The sequence below is a fragment of the Varanus komodoensis genome, unplaced genomic scaffold, assembly GCF_004798865.1.
Source record: "Varanus komodoensis strain SLA01 unplaced genomic scaffold, ASM479886v1 scaffold14_1, whole genome shotgun sequence".
In the NCBI taxonomy this organism is placed as follows: Eukaryota; Metazoa; Chordata; class Lepidosauria; order Squamata; family Varanidae; genus Varanus; species Varanus komodoensis.
Window position 1 is genome coordinate 3,818,755 of NW_025335438.1, and position 24,417 is coordinate 3,843,171.

General features: G+C 40.3%; 1 protein-coding gene across 1 annotated transcript; it reads left to right on the top strand.

The window, feature by feature from the left end:
* The first annotated feature begins 2,979 nt into the window (after positions 1 to 2,979).
* CALB1 (calbindin 1) lies at positions 2,980 to 23,932 on the top strand. The gene is made up of 11 exons (XM_044424327.1): positions 2,980 to 3,064; positions 3,733 to 3,809; positions 9,009 to 9,083; positions 16,324 to 16,407; positions 16,498 to 16,554; positions 20,304 to 20,381; positions 21,327 to 21,382; positions 21,927 to 21,966; positions 22,060 to 22,113; positions 22,235 to 22,306; positions 23,819 to 23,932. Exons 1-11 carry the CDS (start codon positions 2,980 to 2,982, stop codon positions 23,930 to 23,932), a joined length of 792 nt encoding a protein of 263 aa, XP_044280262.1.
* Positions 23,933 to 24,417: the final 485 nt, after the last annotated feature.

A 24,417-nucleotide genomic window follows, 5' to 3' on the forward strand; every position in this document is an offset into this window, starting at 1 on the left:
GGAGATCCTCCAAGGAAGTTTTTGGGGTTGTGCAGGGAGCTGCAGGATGGAGAAGGAAAAGGAAAACTCACACTACATGACTGGAAGTCCACTGGTATAATGTTGGATTTAGCCCATGGTGTCCTGTGACAAGTCTTCAAAACAAACAGTCTCCTTTAATTAACACCATTGTCCCATATGCTCCAAGACTTCTTTCACTAGCCAACACATATCTACTTCTACCATTCTCATGTGAAATGGAACCATCCATTGCCAATATCTAATAAGTCACTTCACCATTTTATTTGTGGTTACTGAATATTTCAAAAAATGTTCTGGCTAATTAATTTGCCGCAACAGTTTAAGCTGCTGGTCAAATCCAGCCGAAAGAAGGAGGAATGGAAGATCCTAATTTGCAAGCCACTGGAACTTGCTGTCATGGGAATCTTAGAAACATAGAAACACACAAACAGAGTCAGAAGGAACCTCCTGGGCCATCTAGTCTGACCCCTGGCTCCAGCCAGCTCTGCTCATGTAATCCCCAACATTCAGTTGTCCAATCTTGGTGGTTGATGGGGCCTCAACCACCTCCCTTGGAAGTCCATTCCATATCTTAGGGGCCCTAACCATCAGGAAGTCTTCCTGACATCCAACTTGAAGCCTGGCTCCTTGAGCTTTGCTCCATCAGAATGCATCCTGCCCTCCACTGCAGAGAACAGGTCATGGCCCTTCTCTACATGACATCCCCTCATATATTTATAAGTCACTAAAATATCCCCTTGGAGTCTCCTTTTCTCCAGGCTGAAAATACCCAGTTCTCTCAATCAATCTTCATAGGTCATCCCTCTCAACCCACCTTCCATGCTTGTGACCCTGCACTGAGCTAATTCTAATCTAAGGTTCAAAGGTTCTAACCTTTGAAAGAAGTAATTGTATCTTTAGGGTAAGTCAGCCTTCCCCAAGACAGTGCCCTTAGGTTGGCCAACCATGGCTGAGGTTGATGGGGAGTCATAGCTCAACACTTCTGCAGAGCATTATGTTGGGAAAGGCTGGTGTAGGTCATGCATGATTACCAAGAAGATAGAGGAGGAAAAAAAATCTTGTGCACTAGTGAAGGTGCTCCATAGTGTTCCATAGTTCTTTATTAGATGTATAACTTTTCTTAATTAGATGAACAGGTTGCCTAGTCATGACGACTTAAAATAGATAAATGTCTTCATTTTCATCCCTCTTCATAACAGCTCTGCACTGTGTGCCACTGTCCCTTCAGATGCACAGATAAGGCATTGAAGAAGGTTGTTTCTCTAAGAAAACTCTCAGTGGCTCCAAGGTCTCTATCTGGATGTCTTTGAAAGGGATCAGATCATTAGATTGACTCGTAGAGAAATCTACCAACAGCTGTTCGTCCTGTAGGCTGTATAGAACCTCCAGGTTCAATGGCAGTACTTTAGTCAAGCTGTCAGTGGACTGCAGCAGTGATGGCCACTGTCTATATTCTGTTGGTATCTGGCTAATTAAGGGGTAGCAAACAGGCAGCCACTGTTGTGCTGCTGAATTCAGCAGAATCAGCTTAAAAATAGCCTCAGATCACTTTAGGGCTACAAAGTGCTGAACAGGGCCAATTTTATTTTATAAACAAACCTGTAGTGTTATTGGAGTTTTTAGAAAAGTAGGGAGACTGGGCGTAACATATTTGCCACAAACTGCAGCGCTCATGTCCCCTGACCATGCCCACCAATCCCCTTGAAATTGCCCTGGACTGATTAATGTGCGGCAAAGAAAACATTGACCTATATGGACCTTTAGTCTGGTCTCACAGGTCCAGGTCACTTAAGTGAACATCAAGTGGAGGAAAGTGGACTGGGCTACTCTTTTCACATTTCATCCAACACCAGCCAGAGGCAATGCTAGGTACAGAAATGATGCAAGGCTCAGACCTACAGCTCCCCACAAAAAATTACATGTATGCAAATGTTACATTACAAAAGCCCTAAAGCATGCACCCTCAAACTATGGCCCGCCATGCCCATTTATCCGGCCTGCCATAGAGGTTTTGGACTCACCGCGCAAAAGGTGCCGGCTTGCTCGCAAGGAGATCCTTTTGGACTCACTCAGAGAAAACGATCTCTGTGCACGCACGCCCCTGCCTCGCCATGCACATGTGCATGCACGTGCCCCCCGCCCCGGCCCGTGGCCCCCACCCACACAACCTTGGCAGCCCGCACCCGTCACCGGCACCTTTCAACTGGCCCCTTGTTCAAACAGTTTGAGGACCCCTGCTCTAAAGTCTCTGTCTCTGCCTGCCTCCTAAGGGCAACCTGCTGTAAGAAGAGAGGTATGGACAGAGAAGAGGACAATTGATTTCAGAAAAAAAACTTTCAGCAAAAAAATGGGAGTGGGAAGCAGGAAGTGAAGCACATGTGGACAAAAAGCCACCTAATTTGGGGACAATAGTAACCACAGGGCCCCTGCAGGTTTATTTCAGCAAGCACCATGGACAGTGGGGTGGGGGGTGGGGTGGGCAGAAGGTTTCCAAGAGATTCAGGGCTGCAAATGGACGTGTTGAGACTTCAGCCCTAGTGGGCACTTTAACACCCGTCATTCCACCACAACACAACCCTAAGCACAACCTGATTGTTGTTAGGCATTCTCTTGACGCTATGGATCACCCCGTGGTGTGGGAACTTATTCCCCGCTGCTGCTTTTGGGGAGACGTCTGGGAGAGACTTGCCTGCTTCATCGACGTTTAGGAAGGGGGAAGAGCAGAAGAGGACGAAGTAGTCAGGGAGAAAAGAAGCGAGGAAGAGGAGGAGGGACGGAGGGGGAGCCCTGGGGAAGGGGGCGTGGCTCGGCGGGCCGAGAGCCCGATAAATAGAGAGCCCTCGGCTGAGAACGCGTCGAGGAGGACTTGCACGGACGGAGCGCTGGTCAGCACCGCGGACAGCGACACCCCGCCGCCTCTCTCCTCCCGTCTCACCCATCGCCCCAGGCACACGCGCTATGGCCGCGGCGGAGACTTACCTGCAAGGAGCGGAGATCTCCGCTTCCCAGTTTTTCGAAATCTGGCGTCACTACGACTCTGACGGTGACTCCTTTCCCCTGCCTCTAAGCCCCGTCGCGGCTTGCAACCCAACAGGGGGTCGTGGGGTTGTGGAGGGAATCTGAGCAGAGCAGCAGAGCTGGCGGGGCGGGAGAGAAGCAACGAAGGAAAAAGACTTTCTTCTCAGTTCTCTTCCGCGAGCGGGAAACTTTCCCTCTGCGAGCCAGAACTTCCGCCTGGTCGAAGCTGGAACGACGGGGGCCTTTGGCGGAGCCGGCCGCCTGGAAGGGGCCTATGCACCGGTCTCAGCCCCCGGGTGATCCCTCTGGTTGCCTTGGGACTGCACCTGCTCGAGAAGGGGTCTTTTTCCTTCTTTAGGAAGGCTTCTAAGAGTTCAAGAGCTTCCAAACTCGAAATGCTAATTTTTTAAAAAAATCAAAATATAGAACCCAGGAGAAAAACAGAATTGTCCGGGAGAGGGGTGGAAGGAAAGCTTACAATCCTGTAGCTACTTCTTTGAGAGTAAGCCTCACTGAACTCAGTGGGACTTGCTTTTGAGTAGTCTTGCCTAGGATTGCAGTGAAAGGGTGCATAAGCAATCTCGGAAGCATCCCTGTTTTGCAAAGTGAAATAAATACCTTTTTCAGCAGGGAAGTGAGTGAGAGAGAAACATCAGCAGCTGTAATAGCAACACACTCTCTTTTGTGTTACAGGCAATGGGTACATGGATGGGAAAGAACTGCAGGATTTTATCCAGGAGTTGCAGCAGGCACGAAAGAAAGCAGGACTGGTAGGTGAAGATGTTTCTCCCCTCTTCCCTTTATCTCACCTTAATTCCACTATAAGGAATTTCTTATAGTGAAGTTATGTAATCAAGTGATTTCTGTCCACATTATATTATATTACAAATATATAAAGTACAAATGAATCTGACTTTGTAAAATGAAAAGAAACATAGATGTCTGGAAAACCTGATTGACATGAATCTAGACAATAAACAAAGTTTCTCGCATCCTTCCATGTCTAACCTAGAGGAAACTATCTTTTTGTAATATCTGAGTTCTAAAGGTTATGCCTGTTATGAAAAAACAATTGTTTGTTTCCACCAACAGATTTCCCTGGTCCCTTCTTATGGCTTAAAGACTGCTCAAAATTAGTTGGACATATCCTTCATATGTGGGCTGAAATACATTTCTGCCCCTTGGTGGCCAATAACCAGATCTACACATTAAGTCTAACTAGATACATACTAATTTGAGATTAGGAACTGAGAACATTAGGACTAAATTTGAACTGGTGCAGCTGACAAAAATGTTTCCTTGGGAGTGCGAGGTGAGGGGGGGGTGATAATAATCAATATACCATTTGGAGTTAAGGATGAAAGATGTTCTGGAATGTTAAACTAATGTTTTCAAATGAAGTTTAATCAACATTTGCACCTTAAAATAAGAAATATAACATCTTAGCATCCAAACAGTATCAGCAGAAACAGAACAAAAGATTGGGTACTGAATGAATATAATTTTCCACAAAGCAATTAATTCAAGCTAAAATTAAAAATCCAATTATATAATTCAATTATAAAACACCTTTAACACTAACCATTTCATAATGACATAAGCTTTCATGGATTTTTACCCACTTTGTCAGATAGTGGGTAACTGATCAACTGTAAAAGCTGTTCCATATCCTTAGAAATAAAGCTGAAGCCACTAACTATATTTGTAGGATATTTATATATTTCCTATCAGTTTATTCCAATATTTTAACGTACATTTGAGTTGCCTGTACTAATTATGAGCTACTAATTGTGCAGTTAAATCTGTTAACTGCACAAATTAAATTTGTGCAGTTAAATTCTGGGCACAGAATATACAATTCTGTGCCCAGTTTATGCAGGTGCTAGATAATAATTACATATATATTTTACCTTGGCATCATAAAAACCTGTTTATGGTTGCCATCAAGGACCAAAAGATTGGTACAAGAAATAATTTCTGATAGCTTCCATTGTATTTTGCAAGTGATGACTAATCTGTACCATGCATCTTTTTCTGTCTTTTGCCCAGTATTAACCCTTTCTTCTGTAATATGGATAATTATAAATGTACCAATATTCTTAATTTATTGTTAGAAGTAGATCTTATAAAATTTATTCCATTTTAATAAGTCATTAGAAGTTTTCAATGGAAAAGAATGCTTTAAAAGAAAACATACTTTTCTTCCCAGTTTTCCTTCTTTAGAATTGGTGTCAACCACCTACTTAGAAATTAGAACACTTGCAAAGTGATATATAAAATCCCTCTAGGCACTTTCTTGTGTGCCACCCACAGTTTCATTTATGCCTTTTTATAGATTCTGCCTGTACACCTGCTTATGCTTTGGAAGTGATCAAGTGTACTTATTCAGTTTCCCATTGACATTGCCTCTGTACAAGGGTATTTCTGGAATATTCTTAGAAGGGCAGGACCAGACTTCAGTTTTCTCATTAGATCATCCAGTGATCCTTGTTCCTGGAGGACCTTTTCTGGAATGATGAATCACAGCCTATAAGAAACTGTTATTGGATTTGGGAGTCCATTTCCCAGAAAAGTATTTCACTAGTTCCCTTACTCCAACTTGCTGGACTCTGTTTCCATAGCTTGGAATTTCATGTCCTTTTTTAGAATGTATTTCTGGAGAAATCAATCAGTTCTATGCAAGTTTTGTGGCTGTACCATTTTTCTCATGTCCATCGTAATACTTGATTTGTTTTTACATTTTGGAAAGTTTCCTTTCCTTTAAACTGACAGCATTATGTAATAATTCTTTGCAGCATAATTTTGACTAAATCTCATTCCGCAGAAGTGGTAGATAAATATCTTTTATATTTCCAGTCTGAATTTTTTTATGGCATTCCAATTTATGATGCCAATATTAACTAATATTAATTAGGTAACTGGAAGACCAACTGAAAAAATTATGTATTTATTTATTGAAAACTTTTATATGCCATCACCACATGCCTCTGCATCTTGGGATGGCTCACAATGTATAATTAAAAACAATAAACAATAACAAAATCCATAAAATTATATAAAAACAAAAACAAAGAAGCGACGGTCAACAATAAAATATTAATTTTTAAAATAGTAATTAAATAAAAAATTAATGACAAATGGAAATTCTATTATACTCAGTACAATTAATAGGATGGAAAAGGAAGCTCTTTAAAAATTAGATTACTTATAATTAATTTGAAGTGATTGGAAAATTTGTCAGCATTGAGAATAATAATTTCCTTTTTTCTGAACTTGCATAGAGTACTGAATGATAGATGACAGATATTTTTGGTCTCTTTGAAATTTGTGGATTATTGTTTATACTTGTTCAAAATCCCTTAGTAATTTCATTTAGTTTATCCTACATACACACACCTTTCCTGTGTGTGTGTGTGTGTGTGTGTGTGTGTGTAAAAGAAAGAATCTTCTTGGATTTTTTTTCCTCCTCAAAAGTTACCAATGTATTAAAAAGAATAAATGACCACTGCTCTACCTATTTCCATAAGAATAAGCCCCACTGAATTTGATGGTTCTTATTTGTGAGCAAGCAGGCAGAGGATTGGGCTGCACCTATAGCAGATGAAAATATTTAAACAGGTCTAAGTATATATGACCTTTCATGACCAAAATTTAATTAAAAGATAAAATTTGAATATGTCCTGCCACTGAAAGTGAATGTGCATAATCTTTCTAAGAGGAATTACTTTCTGGGCATGATGGTATGTCTAGGAGGGTTTGCTTTTAGTTATGGTTAATGTCTGACTAACAAGCATTCAGTAAAATGCACATCGCTGCTTGTTGTTTAATCATTAACTAGTTGTACCTTGGTAATTAGCTACAGATTAATTTCCAATAAGCCTCATTTAATTCCTCTGAGGTCTGAATACTCCTTTTCAGGTCCTTCTAAATTATAGGAGCAGTCCTTTCCAATGCAATGTATGGAAGAATACAGCACAAGTAGTACAAGAAAATCAAGGTGCTTACCATGGAACTGTTAAACGGACCTTATGTATTGTGCAGAGATTGATTATTCTTCGTAAAGAGACGCCTTCCATAGCTGTGCTAACTTGATCCCTCCGGGTAGCTATCATTGTTTCATCAATATCTTTTGATGGGACTTTTGACATGAATATTGCACTACTTTGCAGAGTCCAGCAGGCTGATCCTGTATGAGATTTCTCAGGAGACCCACTGGGCTCCTAGAATAATCAGAAGGCTGCAATTTTGTTACCCTTATCTGAGAGAAGGAAGCGCCTTCGAACTCACTGGGATTAAACAGGCACAGGATCACAGCACACATTATAAAACTCAGTTGACTAAGAACTGTCCTAGAGACATGATATATTTATATTTACAACTTAAGGACAAGCTTTTGGGAGTGGAAATAGCAAAGGGAAGATTCTATTTAGTGAAGGAAGTTGCATGTTGAAGTAAAAAACAAACACACAACTCCTCTGCTTGCATAACGTTGCAGTGATGTCAAAGAACATCTGTACTATGACATGATTTGGTCAATCTTAACATTCGCATGTCAAGATTATCAAATCGAGGCACATTTCATGGATTTCAAGACTCTGAGATACCTTCAAGAAGGTCAACAGTTAAATGTGGTTGTCAGCATTTACAAGTATATCTGAAAAAAAGAGAAATAGTTATTTTCAGACATTTGTCTGAGATTGTCAGCATTCCGCTATTAATGAAAAGCTGCCACAAATTTGGAGAATTTCATATATAATGCACTAGCAAAGGGTAGAATTTGAACTTTGTAAGGGCTAGAGTAGACTATCTGAACTCAGTAGAACTAATTAGTCATGGTTAATTTAAGTCCCACTGATTTTCATTGGTCTGCTCTAAATATAGTTTACATTTGCATTTAACCCAATGAAAATCATTCTTGCTTATGGTATTTTATTAGGTATGAGTTACTTGGTGTGTGTGAGAGAGGGAGGGAGGGAGGGAGGTGCTACTTTTTTGTGAGGTTTACATTTTGATGCCAAATAACCCATTTGGAGACAAATGAAACTGATGGTGGAAAATATCTGTTTCCTGTGCCCTCACAGATTTTATTGCACCATTGTTTCCCTGATATGCTGCAGGTTCAGCACCCCAGACTCTTATTCTCCCTTCCTTCTCTCCCTCAACTGGCAAAGATTTCATTGTGTGATTTTAGCAATGTCATAATCAATCAAATGACTACTATCACTGGGGCAAATGCAACATTCTACTGCTCTCACTCTGAATGGAGGGGAAGAAGGAATTAACCCGGTCTCCCTTTCAATAGTATCTATTTTGTTCTGTTCATGTGTGGTTTCATTGTCTGCTGCCAGGTCATCATGCAAGAGTCTTGCTTGGATCAAGCACTAATTCAATAAGATTAGTTGGGACACTCTGAAGATGGCTATGCACATTTGGACATGGATTAATCCATCTTCAGTGCATTACATCCAATAGGGATTTGCATTTGAATACGCACATGCCCATTCTAACCCAGCTACTCAAGTGTACAGGAATGTAGAAGCACCAACCTAGTTTCCTTATCAGCAGGAATGTGCCACCTTGTGGACTTTTGATACGCATTTGCAAAGAGATACAGTCCTATCCTAAAGGGGGCACCTTTAAACTGTGTAAATGATAAGGGAACCAACCTTGGATGCGCTTTTTTTTGGCATTTCTGGCTGATAAAACAAAGGAAAAATAAGTTTTTTTCTTTTTAAAAATAAGTTTTTTGATTTTTAAAAACAATAACAAATTATTGTTTTTATAGTGAAATGTTCATAAGTTAAGTTCAAACAAGTCTGAAGAATGCGAAAGGGTTCAATCCCTGGAAATGCTCCTGTGCAACCATTGCTTTCTGTGCAGATTGTGTAAGAGAACTTCCTTTGGGAGGCAGGGCCTTTGGCGCCTCCTGTGTTTCTTCATCTAATCATTGCTGTGCTGTACATTTATAGGACCTAACCCCAGAAATGAAAGCATTTGTGGACCAGTTTTCAAAGTGTTCTGACGGAAAAATAGGAATAGTAGAGGTAAGATACCTCATTTATTGAATGCATTTGATTATACATGTTGGTCATAGCTTTGTGATGATATAATACTTTCTGAAAATATTTGTATTTCTTGATTTGCATTATTTAGCATAAAGTATGTGCTTTCTTCATTTTATCCTCTTGGTTGTGTCTGTTCCAGGGTTATCCTCAAGAAAAAAAATGCAGTTCTCAGTGATATGTGATCTTGAAATCAATTTTAAATGTGGACAATTTAGAAATTCCCCTTAATACAGTTAAAGCCCATGGCCCTGACTCACCTATACAAGCACCTTAACTCTGTATACCTTCTTCTCATTCAATGAAGTTGGAAATGCTTGAATTCAGAGAACTGACCACCCACTGAACAAGGAAAAGAACAAAATTCATTTTTCCTTAGTCTGCAAGAAGATAGTGGTATGATCAGAGCTAAAAGCATAGTCTTGATTGTTGATGGGAATAATACATATGATCCCAGAAAATGACTGAAGCTATGGTACAAGCACAGCATCAGTTTATTCACACGATTCCCAATACAATACTAGCAAGATCCCCTTCAGTTTCAGAAGATCCAGAGGGGTGAAAATGCTTAGGTTCTTGAATACTGTTTTTCAAATGCAAAACCTGTAGCAAAGATGCAAGAATGAATTTTTGGTTAGATTTGCTTTTAGCTAATTACAATTATAACAATTATGGAGGATGATCTTGTGGTTTCATTTTTTTTTTTTTTGCATGTCCTTTTTGTGATATGTTCTGGTTGCTTTTTATCATGTCAGCAGACAAAGTTAAACATATTTAAAGGTGAACAGGCAAAGTCCTACATATTTCAAAGAAAGAAAAGTAGGCAAATGTGAAGCTCTCATGCTTAAGTCAGTGGGACCATACAGTACTTCACTTAGTCTGTATCATGCCTTATGTTTGGCTACTGATTTATACATCAGCTCTTGCACATGTACATCTAAGTCAACATGTTTAAGATTGCAGTGTAAAATACAATGCAATGCATATTTACTTAGAAGTGAATCCCACTGAACCCAGTGCTACTGACTTCCAAGTAAGGATCAGGATACAAGGTGATGTGTGGTAATTAGTAAAACCTTGTCTTAATGCTCCATGAGTTAATAAAAACGAGAACAGCATGATTATTCTTCAAATTAACCCAAATAATCTTCCTAGCCTAAATCAGCAGGAGCTTTTAAGTGTACTTGGTGATTTAAACTATCAGAGCAACCTCTGGGAAAACCTGTGGTGGGGAATAAGTGTCCCTAAGACAGCATTTTTATACTGCCATCCTATTCAGGTTGACCCAGACATAAGATCCACTGAGTTCAATGGAACTGATAGGTTGGTGTGCATAGGACTGGATTGTTAAGTTACAGTACTTGCTCATTCAATGCATCTCAATCAGCACGCCGTCATACACAAGAATTTCTAACATGGTATGCTAGAAACTGTATGTATTGGGGAGGTGAGAAAAAGGAGCACCAACAAAGGGCTGGATTATATTCCCAACACCTAATTATTCCTACTTTCATCTTCTCCCATTTACTCTCTCCTTCATTCTTTACTCCCCTAACCTACCCCTTCCCAAGCCCGTCAGAGCTCATCCTGGCCTGGGGATGCAGGTACCCTTTTAAAATATATCATCCAGCAATGGGAAGGAAAATATGCATGCTAGCTCCGGTATATAATTTTGCTGTTCCTAAAGGAACACTGGAAGAACAGAGAGATCTTGGATTCAGGGGATCCATGGCTCCTCCCGAGCCATGCCCACTTTAGCCTGTGTCACCAGTGGAACAGCAGTGACTGTAGAGTGTTCCACCACTGTACTGGCGGGACATCCACAGACAGAGACTGGCCACACTGAGTGCCCCTCAGCAGCCTCCCAGGCAAGCATAGGATTGCTCTCTTTGGTTTATTCAACTGCATGTTTCTATTAGGTATTTATTGAAAATGAACTTGTAAGGCATCAGTTTGGTTTGCCCTCTCTTCTTTTCTTTTTCTCCTCCTGTGAGGTGGCTCAGATCTTCCAATTTCAAAATACAAATAGTCTTATGAGAAGCTTGTTTGGAATAATTTAGAGACAACCTGAATAGTTTACCAAAGTGCATTTTTAGCAGGTCAAATGCTTAAGGTGAGGGAGATTTTAAGAGCATCTTCAACAGCATATATTAGCACGGTACATTTCTGAGCTTTTAGCCATGGCCCTCAGGCTAAAGTGTACATTTTGACAAGGCACTAGTTCTTCTAAAAGGCTCCCTTCCCTGCATTGCAGTTTATTTGTTCAAGCCTCTGCTTTCACTGAAATGGAACTTCAAATGTCTGTCCTTTTAATGTTTCCAGGTGGCAATTATGCCATGTTTGAATCATGTAAGTACATTTCTGCTAGGGAAAAGATGGAAGGTTTATCATGTTGGAGATCCTCAGATCTCCTTTCTTTCCTTGCCTGCTCCCCACCCCCTTTTCCCCAAAAGCACATAAATACTTAAGCATGCAAAATCAGTGATTAATTTTAGTAATCAATGCAAAGAAGTGACAAATCCTTTTAACACAAATGCAAATTAATTATTGTCCAGAAACTGATAACAATTTGCTGTCTCCTATCCTTTAAAGCAGTCATTCCCAGCCTTCAGATGAGGTTGGATCACAACTTCCATCATCCCTGACAAGCATACCAGTGGTCATGGGTAACTGGAATGGTAGCTGGTACAACTGGAGAGAACTAGGTTTGGGAAGGTTGAACTCCTAGGAGAAGATTGGTATGAGATGTGACCAGACACACTGCCCACCAGTCATGAATGTTGCCCATCCTGATAACCCCACTCTCTTTCTGTTCTATCAAGAGTCGTATGGGTTGCCCATATTTATGGCTGGCAATAGTCCTCCTGGGTCCCAGGTAGGGATCCTTCCCATTACTTGTTACACAGTCTTTAAACTGGATATTCCAGAGATTGAAGCAGCAACCTCAGTAGGCAAAGCATGTGCTCTCCCACTGTTAGCCAATTATGTTTCCATGTTTATGCATTCCATCAATATTCTATATTCCATAAAAATTCTATCTTTATGGAATTATGCTTCCATAAGAATCTTAATTCTGCTCAGTGGTTAAAGCTAGAAATGTAGAGGAGAAGCTTTCCTACCTCAAGCAGGAGAGTGGGAGGAATGGCAAATTGCATTCTTCCCCCTGCCCTGCAAGAGGAAGAAAGTTGGGATATAAATACGACGTGATAATGATAATGCAGGGAGGGGGGATCCCGCCAAATTAAGTTAAATGGTAGATTGTATCTTAATAGGCCGGTCAGATCCCATTTTCTCCAGCAGAACTGTTCATTTACTTAGGGAAGTGCTTCACAAGCAGCAGTTTGTACCCTCTTTAAACACATAACAAAACACACTTAGTGATTTTAAAAACCATAACCATCTCTACAGTTGCTTCTTTAAGATATAATTGTACAGTTCAGCGTTCTCGGTCTCATGCACTATATGACCATCGCACTGATGACCTTCAGGAGGAGTTAAAGAATAATTTATTTTGGTCTGTTGGCTTAATTGTATTCAATTACTTTGTATGTGGTTATTGTTAGTGTGTTGCACCCTAAACAAAGGTTTTATCTGCTGCTAGTTTACTTGTTTTATTGTATTCATTTCATTAGTGAGCTGTTTACTCAATATTGTCGAAAGGTTTGATTAAATAGTTTGGATTTTAAGTTCACATAATCTGTTTTGTGATGGATTCTACCCTGAAAAGCAGCCTCCAACAGCACAATCCAGCAGCCACTAGACAGCATTTAGATGGTCATAGGCAGGGCTTTTTTTGTCATAGAACGCACCGGCACAGCGTTCTGGCACCTTTTTTTGATGGATTTTTCCAAGGGATTTTTCCAAGTGATTGTGAATTGCCCTATCAGGCATAGCAGGTTGGAGGCAAAAATCATTATAATAGTGCATGCAGGCTGCTTGTGTGTCCGTGCTGATTGTGAGGGTGCTGCTCGGCTTGGAACGCTGTTCGGCTTGGGATTGGTCGTGTGGTCACGCACTGTGTGCTTACTGCCGGCGGCGACCATTATGTTTATGTGTGTGTAGAGTGACTGGCTACGTGCAAAAGGTAGATAAGTTCTTTATTTCAAAAAAAAGTTGGTGAATTTAAAATCTTTTTTAGTGTAAAAGTGTGACCCCAAGACGTGAGTTCCGGCACCTTTTTTTTAAAAAAAAAAAGCGCTGGTCATAGGATTTTCCTGATTGCTGCCTAGAAGGTTGGAAAATGGTTTAGATCACCCTCTGCTCTGGTGTGTAAAGAACCGCACCAGGTACTTCTCCGGGGCTGCATGAGCAACCATGGAGAAGGCCCTTTGGAGGCTCTCCAGGGGGCAGGGAGGGTGGGGAGAGACAGGCACTGACAAGATATGACGTATCCTGGCTGTATGTCTGCTTCCTTCCTTCCCACTCCAAAGTGCTGCACTTATAAGGCCAAAATGATGCTTTTCAGGAAGTAGAAATGTAAAGGAGGAGGATTGCAGAGGCAACATTCTGCCCATGCTTTTCCCACCCTCCACAGGATGCGTGTAATCTGCCAAGTTCAGAGGGTTATGGGCATCCTGACTGCATTGCATTCTAAATCTGTTAAAAGCAAGTAAATGAACAAATATGCTCAAAGCACTCAGTCTAAAACTCTTCTTAAAACCCTGCTTACTTTTGAGGTTAGGAATGAGGTGAAAGGTGCCTCATTTAATGTCCCATTAGAGCTGGTGGTAATTATAAGAACTATTAAGTAGTCCCTGCGTTTGCTTTATCCCTCTCCCCTCCCCATCTCATTTTCTTTCTGTTGTCATACCTTTTTAGATTTGTATGCCTACAGAAGACTGTCCTGTTTTATTTATTTTTATATTTATAAGCTGCCAAAAAGATCAAATGAGCTCTCTAGGTGGCATACAGCAATAAAATTATAACCAAACAATTAAAACTATCATTAAAATAACTGATTAATAAAAATACTAACACAGACAAGATTAAATTCAAGAAGCATATCCAGGTGAGATGGACAGCTAAATACCAATAAATTTTAAGCATCTAACATGTTAAAATCAATTAGTAACATTAAAATAGGTGCAGAAGAGGTTTTTTTTTTTTTTTTTTTTTTTTTTTTTTTGCCTTGTGCTGAAATGAAAACAGAGTTGGTGCCAAACTTCTCTGGGGAACCTGTTCCACAGGTGGGGGGCAGCCACTGAAAAGGCAGCCCTTCTCCTATTTACCATCGCTCTTGCCTCCTTTAGGGATGGCACATTCAGAAGGCCTCTTGGCCAAATCTTTATGGTCAGGTAGGCATATACTAATTGATTGTAAGTAAGCTATTACAGGGGGCTTTTCAGCTGAAAAGCAGCCTTTCAATTCTTCATACACTTTGATGCCACTTCTAGGAATTGGAGGGAAGGACTGGGCAAGATGCTTCCAGCAATCCCTTCCCCTGCACGCCTCTTTGCTGTTGTTTACTTGCTTGCCTCTCCCCCACCCCTACCCTGTCACTTGTCTTTTAGATAAGCATTAGATAAAGCGATATATTGATCTGGAAGTTTTCTGAGTTGACTTACACATGGGAGTGCATCAATGTAAAAATGCAGAATTTGCAACAGGAGCTCTCTGAAGGGTATGTGTGTGCAATATATTAATTCAGCCTTCCCTATACTTTTGCACATCCAATTAAAATAAGTGTTGCATTTTATTATTCAGTGTTAATTTTAGTAGTGAGTATTACACTGATATTTTTGACACTTAAAAAGTGTGTTGAGTTGCCCAGTTTGAACCATTCCTTTGAAAAGCATGAAGATACTGATGGAGGCTTTGCAATGAAAAATGGTGCTTCCAAACCAGCACTTTGCAATGATAATCCCACCAACACAGTCATTCTATTTCTAGCTCATCTAAATGTGTTAAAGCAAGAGTGTATGGATTAGGAGGCAGGAGCTGGGGACAGCTCAGGTCCTCCTGCATGGTCGCCATTAAGGCAGTAAGCTAGACTTGGGATCAAATTGGGTAGAGTCAAAAGGGAGTAAGGTCAAACGGGAGAGAATTTTAAGCTGAAATCTCAGACATAAGCCACTGAAGGGCAGCTTTGGATATGTTTCTGGCATGATGGGGCTTTGAGCTTTCTCTTTTCTTGCATGTGTGTATCAGTTGTACATATTGGGCACAAGTTGCATGTTGTTCAGCAGGCATGAAATACAAATGCTCTTTTTAGGTTGAGGGAGACAAAGGGGTCAAGGAAGAGGTATAAGGCACTGCCTGTTCTCTCTCACCTCTGCAGCTTTAGTCCGCTCCAAAAGTGCACCATTTAAAGTAAATCTGGGAACACAATCTCCCAACCATTCCTTCTCCTCAGTACGCAATGTTTTTTGCTGGGGATAATTAGCCTTTTCAATAATGAAACATTTATTGAAAATAGTCACATGGTTATAAAGTTCAGCTTTCATTAAAATATGATACTAGATTTAAATAAAAAATAAAAAATGAATACTTGATCAAGCAAATATGTACCAATGTAAAGATTCTGCAGAAAAACAATGCTTTGGATCCAAGGGCACTGAAACTGAAAATTCCTCCTACTAGAGGAAGGGAGGGAAGCTTTGAATCAAACCCATTAGTTCATTTTTCTGGCAGTGTAAGTACACAGAACTTTTCTCTAGTTTAGATCTTCATGGTCAGCACAGGAAAAGACCTCTGAGATTCTACCCAATATTCAAAGGCTATAAAAATATTGCAGTTCTTCAAGCATTTGCTGGATCAGATTAAGGGCCCATCCAATCCAGCGTTCTGTTCACACAGTGGCAAACCAGCTGCCTGCAGAATCTTGCAAACCGAACATGCGTACAACAGCACCCTTCTGCCTCCAGCAGCTGATATGGATACATACAGCTTCTGATACTGGAGGTAGCGCAGATCCATCCGGACTAGGAGGCATTAGTAGCCTTCTCCTCCATGAATTTGTTCAGTCTCCTTTTAAAACCATCCAAAATGGTGGCCACCCATGCATCTTGTGGAAGTGAATCCCACAGTTTAACTATGACTGTGGAGAAATACTCCTTTTATCTGTCCTGAATCAGCTTTGTGGAATGACCCCAGTTGTTAGCATTGTGGGAGAGCAAAAAAAAAGGTCTCCCTATCCACCAACTCCACTCTATGAATAATACTGTTTCTTTGTTTATTTTTATATAATAAACAAAGGATTTAAACAAAATGTTATCTTTTGCAGCTTGCTCAGATATTACCAACAGAAGAGAACTTCCTCTTGTTCTTTAGGTGTCAGCAGCTGAAATCAAGTGAAGACTTCATGCAGGTAATCCATATAAATCTTCCCTCTAAAACATTAAATTTCCAAATCCAAAATCTCCTCTTATTTATTAAATAGCTAACTTCTCAATTCCAGACATGGCGAAAGTATGACAGCGACCATAGTGGATTTATTGATGCTGATGAACTCAAGGTAAGAAATGTATGATTATCAAATTAGATGATATAACTCACCCTGCTCTGGGATGAAAGGCAACAAAAGCATAGCAAAACAAAATCAAATGAATGAAATACAAATTCTTTAATCTCTCTCTCTCAGTGGGAAGAGGCCATCTCTACAACATTTAGGGTCTAATCCATTTAAATTAAATAAAAGGATATGCATGCAGATGCAGTATAACTACTGTGCTGCTTCTCTCTCAGTGACAGAGTAATCTTGAAAAAAAGCGAAGTACGTGTGGCTTTAGAACTAGGTTTTTGTCACTATCTCCACTGAAGCTAGTTTGGAATCATTTGAGGATTTTTAGACCAGGTGTGTTGAACCTCTTCGAACCTGAGAGCTGTATTCACATTTGAAAAAGTTTTGGGGGGTGCTTTCTAGTGGCGGGACAGTCCACAGGCAAAAATGCTAGGACCAGAATATTCACCAGCATATTTTAGCTTAAGCTTCTTCCTGCTACTAAGTCTTAGGAGAAACATTTCTACATTTCTGAATGGGTCAAAATTTCACAAAAGCTGGAAAATCATCAAAAGTGTGGTGTCTGTAAACAGAGGAAAAGTAATTAGTCATGCAACCCCATCACCCCAAACCTTCCTGCTGTCTGAAGCAATACTCCAAGCAATACTTTTACCATGTGATTGTTTATGTACAGAGCCTTTCTGTGTATTTTGAAATGTATGCAGCAATGGTCTATAAAAATCCCCGTGGATTACCTCCCCATATATTAGATATTTTGATACAGACTGAAGCTGATTATCCAATGTGGGCAAAAGAAGAAGCAGGGCCATAGTTCATGCTTTGGGTGTAAGGGCCAGGTTTAGTCCAGTTAGAAGGTGCAAAGCCAGGAAAATGGCCTTCTTGAAATACTGAACGAGTGTCTGCAAGCCAGTTAATTCTGGGTTTAATTTCTATACCACCCAACAACTGAAGCTTTCTGTTTAGAGGGATAAAGCCAGCATTGCACGATCTTTGTGTGAGATTATTTGCCCTTTCTCTGCTCCCACCTGTTTTTAGCACTGTTACTAGACTGAGTGGTGTTTTAATTAGTTAATTACATGTTTATACTGTTCAGTGGTCATGGCTGTGAGGCAAATACATGCTGACAGACCACACTTGAGAAACAGTTTCTTGGGAATCATTGTTTCCTTATGCCACTGGCTACATTAGAGTTTGATTCTTATTGTCCCCTCAATGTTTTTTAACCTTGTTTAGGCCAGAAGTTCCTAATTATCAGTACAAGTGAAAAATCTCATTCTAAATAACAAAAAGCAACAATACTCTAAAGAATAATATTTAAGAGGTTAGAATAGGGGTGTGTGTGTGTGTTTGCGTGTTTCGCTTCCAGTGGATAGGCATTCCTAATTCCCATGCTTCTCATTTGTAAAAGATTTTAAATGTCACTAAACTAGGACAATCCACTGATCTACTGGGAAAACAAAAGTTTTTTTTTTTTTTTTTAATTTGAAGGGCATCAGTGAACTTACTCCCTTCTTTCAGATTTGCTATCAAAATGGAGATGTGGGATCTCTCTCAAAGAGCACACTCCAGCAAAAATTAACGGCCACAGTGTTTTAAGGCTGCCCTTAAAGGTAGAACCTTATACTCTGTGCAACACAGCAAACCAGTTTCCATGCAGGCAACTCAGTTTAGAAATCAACATTATACTAGCAGCATCTTGAAAACCAGGAGTTGGATCCAGTTGTGCCCACAGAAGAAACACCACCAGTAGAATAGACTGCCATGTCCTTTCATCTGTGCTGAGGTCCATCATGTGTCTTCCAGGTCTCTGAAGGATCCTTAATCTTCCCAAGCAGATCTGGAGGACACTCAGGACTACACACACTTTTGGGCTGATCCATGTCCTCAGTCTTCCCAGTAATTAGTCTCAACAAGCACCTGTTCAGAAGGGCAAATTGGAGATGAGATTTAGTTTCCCATCAATCCATCCCTCTCCCCACCAACTAGCTGACTCGCAAAAGTACTGCTTTCTAACAGAATTGCATTGCACAATCAGGCACCATTTCAAAAGGGTGTGTGTTTGTGCATCCTCCAAATTCAATATGCAACCTGTGGTAGGGCAATGTGCTTAATAGTGTTTATTAGTTAGAGTGAGGAAGTTGCCTCAGGCAGCAGGAGCTGGGAGGCAGCCACCTGGTGTTGCAAGAGAAAGCTGTGGGTCATGCAACCTGGTCTCTGCCCCTCTGAATTAGCCTCCTGCCTTCAAGTGTAACGGAAACACTGTTCCGTTGTCAGTATTGGACAAATATTCAAGTGCCCATCCAGTCGGCTTTTGTGCAAGGAATGAGCAAGGGGGCCATCTTGTCTTAAACCTCAGGCAGCAAAATGTGCTCACTGTACCACTGTGCACATGTGCAGAGCAACTGCAGCCCATATGTTGAGCACCTGGGTCCCAGCCGTTCCTTGTGCCCTCTAAGGGAATGGAAGGCAGAGGAGGAGCAAGGAAGGTCCCTTTCTTGTGCAGTTGGCTGCTTTGGCTTCCTAGCCTGTGATATAGACTAGGCACCACTCTGGAAGCCAACTTGCTGCATGAGGTGGTTTCTGGAGGCTTAGCCTGGAGTGGAACCGTTTCTTTCCAATCTGCTCTTGGGCTTAAACAGAGCTGTATTACATATTTGTGACAATGTGGGGTAAGTGGTGTTGGGCACCCCACTTTCCACCCAGGTATACCATAATGACAGGGGAATTGAACCTCTCTCAATGGAAAGACTGAATTCAATTCTTTAGGAATTCTTGGGAGGTCACATTCCAGTGGTGGATGAAACAAAAGGAAAAAGGTCAAAGTAACAACAGCAGCAGCAACACTCCCCAGCATCTTAAAGCTGTTAATGCAAGTAATTATGCCTTCGGAAAGGCATTTCAGTCTTTGAGAATGGGAGTGGTGGGACTACACAAAAGCCAAGAAACCATCAGGGCATCTTCAGTCGGAGTGCAGAGGCTGGAGACAGGGCAAGGGCATTTGACCATCTGGAATCCCACATCCTCCTTTACAGCTGGCACAGAAAGAACCACATGGGCTGCTTCTCCAAGGTTGTAAGAGCGACCTTGGAGAAGGGGGACAGAGGGGATTTGGGGACAGGGAGAAGAAGGGAAACAAGGTATCCTGGCTCCAGTCTCCTTCCCTTCCTGTCCAAAACACTGCAGCTAGATGATTATTTCATTTATATACTGCCCAATAGATGAAATGTAAGGTGAGAAGAACAGGGAGGTAGGCTTCTCCCACCCTGCACAGAATGCCTGCAGTCCTCTCAGTTTCAAGGCTTATAGGCATCTCCACTGGACTGCGCCTTTAGCCCACAGTGCTGTATCCTGTTCCATCTTGGCAGCACTAGTGACTATTGATTTCCAGGCTTTACTTTTAAATAAACACATTGCCTTATTCTTTAATATGCTAATAAAATCCAGGGGTACAGTACAATCCTGTGCAGATTTTCTTAGAAATAAGTACTATGGTATAAGTTCAATAATTTTGTAAGCTGCCTAGGGACTTTTTAAAGTAATTGGTGGCATAGAAATGGAAATATAAATAAATATAAATAAATAGTAAGTTTAATGGTAAGTATGAGCAGATTTGTAAGCCTTCTGTATTCAGAGGAAATACAAAACTTGTTTTGTGTTTCAGTATGATTATGAATACGAAGAAAAAAAAAAACTCACCAAAACAGTAAATCAGATTAATTATTGTCTTCTGATTTCTGTTTCAGAGCTTTCTGAAAGACCTACTACAGAAAGCAAACAAGCAGATTGATGATTCAAAGTTGACAGAATACACAGACATCATGGTAAGAAAAATACTAACAACTATTTAATTTAGAGGGTTTATTATCCCCTCTCCCCATAGTAAAATGCAACTGTTTAAGCTTTAATATCTTTTCATGAGCATCTCCATCTCCTCCCCACTGAAAAATGGACTAGCTGGCTGCATAGACATAGAGGCACATTTGAGATTACAACACAACAAGCTGTCAACAGCTTCCATTCATTTCAACAAAATTTCTGCACACTCCCATATAGTGGAGTTTGAAGCAGGCAGCTTGTCCATGCTCCAGTTCAATTGTGACATAACCATCTTAAGAGTTTGTCTTTGCAAAATATCCATAGCAAACTAATTATGGAAAATCAGTTCTTCTGAATGTGACATCATTTTGTGAAAGGGTGGGAATTAAATAGTTACGTTAATAGATTCCACATAATTTGGTTCTAGCACTGATATATTTATATATTTTTAAATCTCACTTTTAAGGTGGCTCCCAATTCAGAAAAACAAGGAATTATAAGACAACTTATTAAAAATCAGAACAATGGGTTGTGTCTAGAAGCGCCCTTCCACGAACAGAATAAGCATGGATGTAGTGAAGGCTTTAATGAAAAGAAGGGAAAAAAATGTTAGGTCCACAGATTCCTCCTGAAGCATGCCCCATGCTTTGCCAGGGGAGTTTCCAAATTTTCAGTGGGCTGTAAGGGAAAAGAGGAAAAGAGATGCAAGAGTGCCTGGTTCCTTGAGCAAAACTCTAGATCTAATCCAATAAAAGCTAGAGCTATAAAAGAGCAGCCATAGATGAAAAGTGCATTTAGGGAGCCTTCTCTTTCAGTGTCCACTGCCAAAAGTTGAGCAGCCAAAGGGCCCGGTGTACATCCCCTGGGAAGCCAGTCTGGTTGTATTCAGTGAATTATTTTCATTTTTATCTTGCCAAAAACACTCACATGATCCCCCAACAATCTTTCAGCTCAAGATGTTTGATGAAAACAATGATGGAAAGCTGGAACTGACTGAAATGGCCAGGTATGTATATTCAGAGGGCAACAGGAGAGAAATAGTGGCTAGCAGTGCCAATCTAAAGATGAAATGTGAGATGGGAAAATCACCTCAGGTGGCTGAGAAACAGTTTCTATGAACTGCAAAAGCCAAATGTATCCAGGATATAGAACCCTTTAATAAAAGATATCTGTCTTGTACAAAGAAAATGCTCCAAGGGTGCAATCCTATGCATATTTACGTAGACTGAAATGTTATGCATTTTGCAGCATTCCTCTAGCTGATAATGCAGCTAGAGCATGCTGGAATACTATTGCTTTTTCCCACCTAAGCATGCGTAGGATTGCACCCCGAAGGCATATTTTAGTTGAGCAGTTAGAAAAAGAAGAGTTTCCTCCACAGGAAAAAATTCACATCCAAAATGCATTGGATATTACATTTTTTAATAAATTTTATCAGGATCTATTGAGGTCATCTTATCCTTTCTTCAGAAAATACATATTTAGACCTAAGTATAGCATATGATACTGTCTTACTAATTGCTTTGAACCCTCTTGTGTTTTCTCCAAAGATTGCTCCCAATACAAGAAAACTTTCTCCTAAAATTTCAGGTATGCAACATCACCCTCCAAATTGTGCACAATATATAAGTATAGATATATTCTACTACTTTTTTTTCTAAAACCCATATTTTTTAATATTAGGGTGTCAAAATGTGTGGAAAGGAGTTTAAGAAAGCTTTCAATACATTTGATTCAGTAAGTATATGCTTTTTTACCCATTCTGTGCAACAAATGTTCTTAAATGTTATGCATATAACAATTTCAGAAAAAGCTGCAGGAATGAATATTAAAAATCTTCACATCTGTTTGTTTTCAGGATGGGAATGGCTACATAGATGAAAATGAATTAGATGCTTTACTGAAAGATCTCTGTGAAAAGAACAAAACGGTAAATCTAATTGCTTTTATTTTCATTAGGGTGCAGGCTTATCAATTGCACTCTCGATGTTCATAAGCCACCAAATTAGCAGTGTAAAGCAGCAGTAGCAGTGGAAATTGTCTCTACCTCCCTTTGCCTCCCACTTTGAGGTTCAGCAAGCTGGCAAATTTTGGTCATTTGGCTGTAGCACTTTGGAGGCAGAGGGCAGGTAGCAAGAATGCTGTTAGGTACTTCTATGCTGGCAGCCCAAAACTTTACTTCTTCCTGCCCTGGAAGACTTTCTGGACCTGAAGAATCAGCTGGTGCAGTTCTTTCCATGCAGGGTATGAGATGGTGAGAAAAGGGAACAGAGTGCAGATGCCTAGTTCCAAGGTTCTCTTTCTAGCCTTGGATTTGGGACTCCAACTTATAACTCTGCTTTAGCAAATCAAGCCCGAGTCAAGTTAACTTTTGTGAAATCCAGTAGATTAGGATTTCTGTGTACAGAAAGAGGGTGCCTAATGACAATATCAAATAGTGGATGATTACTTCAAAGTCAACAGTAAAGCCACTTCAGTAAAGTTGTTACTATCTCTCTCAGCTTTGCCCCAAGGCTGAGAAAAAAATCAGAAGCTGACCAATATTCCTCTTTTGAATTAAATGTGAATTGATGGTGTTGCAGTCCAAAAGTGACTCATCCATTTTACACTGAAGTTTAAGGGCAAGGGTCTGTTACCGCACATATCTTAGTCCCCCCACCCCCAAAAAATCTATGTAAATTATTACCGTTGTTTTTATAATCTTATATTGCATACAAGTTATTGCTGCACAATAAACCCATTTTCTGAAGGCTACTGAAGTAAATCAAAGGCCAAACTAGACACTACACCACTGCTAATTGCATATACAGTTTGTAAAGTATAAATTGTGTTGTGGGTGGGTGGGGGGTGTGATCTAGATTATTAGTTGTCCACAGGCTGATTTCTGTATTTTTTAAAAATGCATGAATGATGGCACAACTAGTTTGGCTCATTAAAAACACTTGGTGGAATACAATTTTCCAAAATATATTCAGGTGCATTAAATGCATTGTCAGGTGCATTAAATGCATTATTCAGTGTATGCTTTAGATACATGGATAGATCGATTAGTCAGAGCTACAGTATCTATCCATCCATCAACTACATGCATCCCATCATCCGTATGCACAGAGCTTCATGGGATCCAAGAGGACAGCTCAGGGCTGTCTTAATGCATGGGCCTGATGGGCACTTGCCCGTGGGCCCCGTACTAATCTGTGTATGTTAACCCTTGGAAAATTGGAAAACTTCCAAAATTAACAGTAGTTGTACGTAGGGGCCCAGTATACTGCTTTGCCTGTGGCCCATAATGCTGTTAAGACGGCCCTGGGACAGCTTTGTTTTCACCCATATTCACACTGATTGAGCTCTGATTAGACTTCTCTCCATAAAGGACTTATCCCTTGTGCATTATGTTGGTAACTGATCAGGATTATAAAGCATCTTTTCTTTTTTAAAACAGGTATTAGATATTAACAACCTTCCAACATACAAGAAGAACATCATGGCCTTGTCTGATGGAGGAAAGCTTTACCAAAGCGAACTTGCTCTTATTCTCTCTGCTGCAGAAAATTAGAGCGCTTTGTTCATTTCCACTTAACTAGTGATATACTGTATCTTCAAAAACAAACAATAACTGTGCACTATACGGGAGTAGGCTTTACTTTCTTTTATACCTTGTAAATTTAAAACTGCATATAGATAATTATTAGCCAGGACATGTGGCACATTCTTTTCAGCTTGTTTCTATACTGTTTGTAATGTACAGTTTTTGTAACTATAAGATTGATAAAGAGGATGTCTATGTTTGGGCCAGTCTGTTGATTCCTTTACTAAAGTGGTTGTGTTTTCATGGAAAATGGTTGGGAGAAGAACTTAACACTCAGCTAAGACTGGTTTTGGCTTGTAATACCCTTTTGGCATTTGCTGCGGCAGCTACAGCAAAAATGATCTACATGAATTAAATGGCCATTCTTACCGTGAAAAGCACATGTTCAGAATCAGTGGCATGTTATTCAGAATTTAGGACAGACAGCTGGCCTGTGGCACACTTGCCACAAG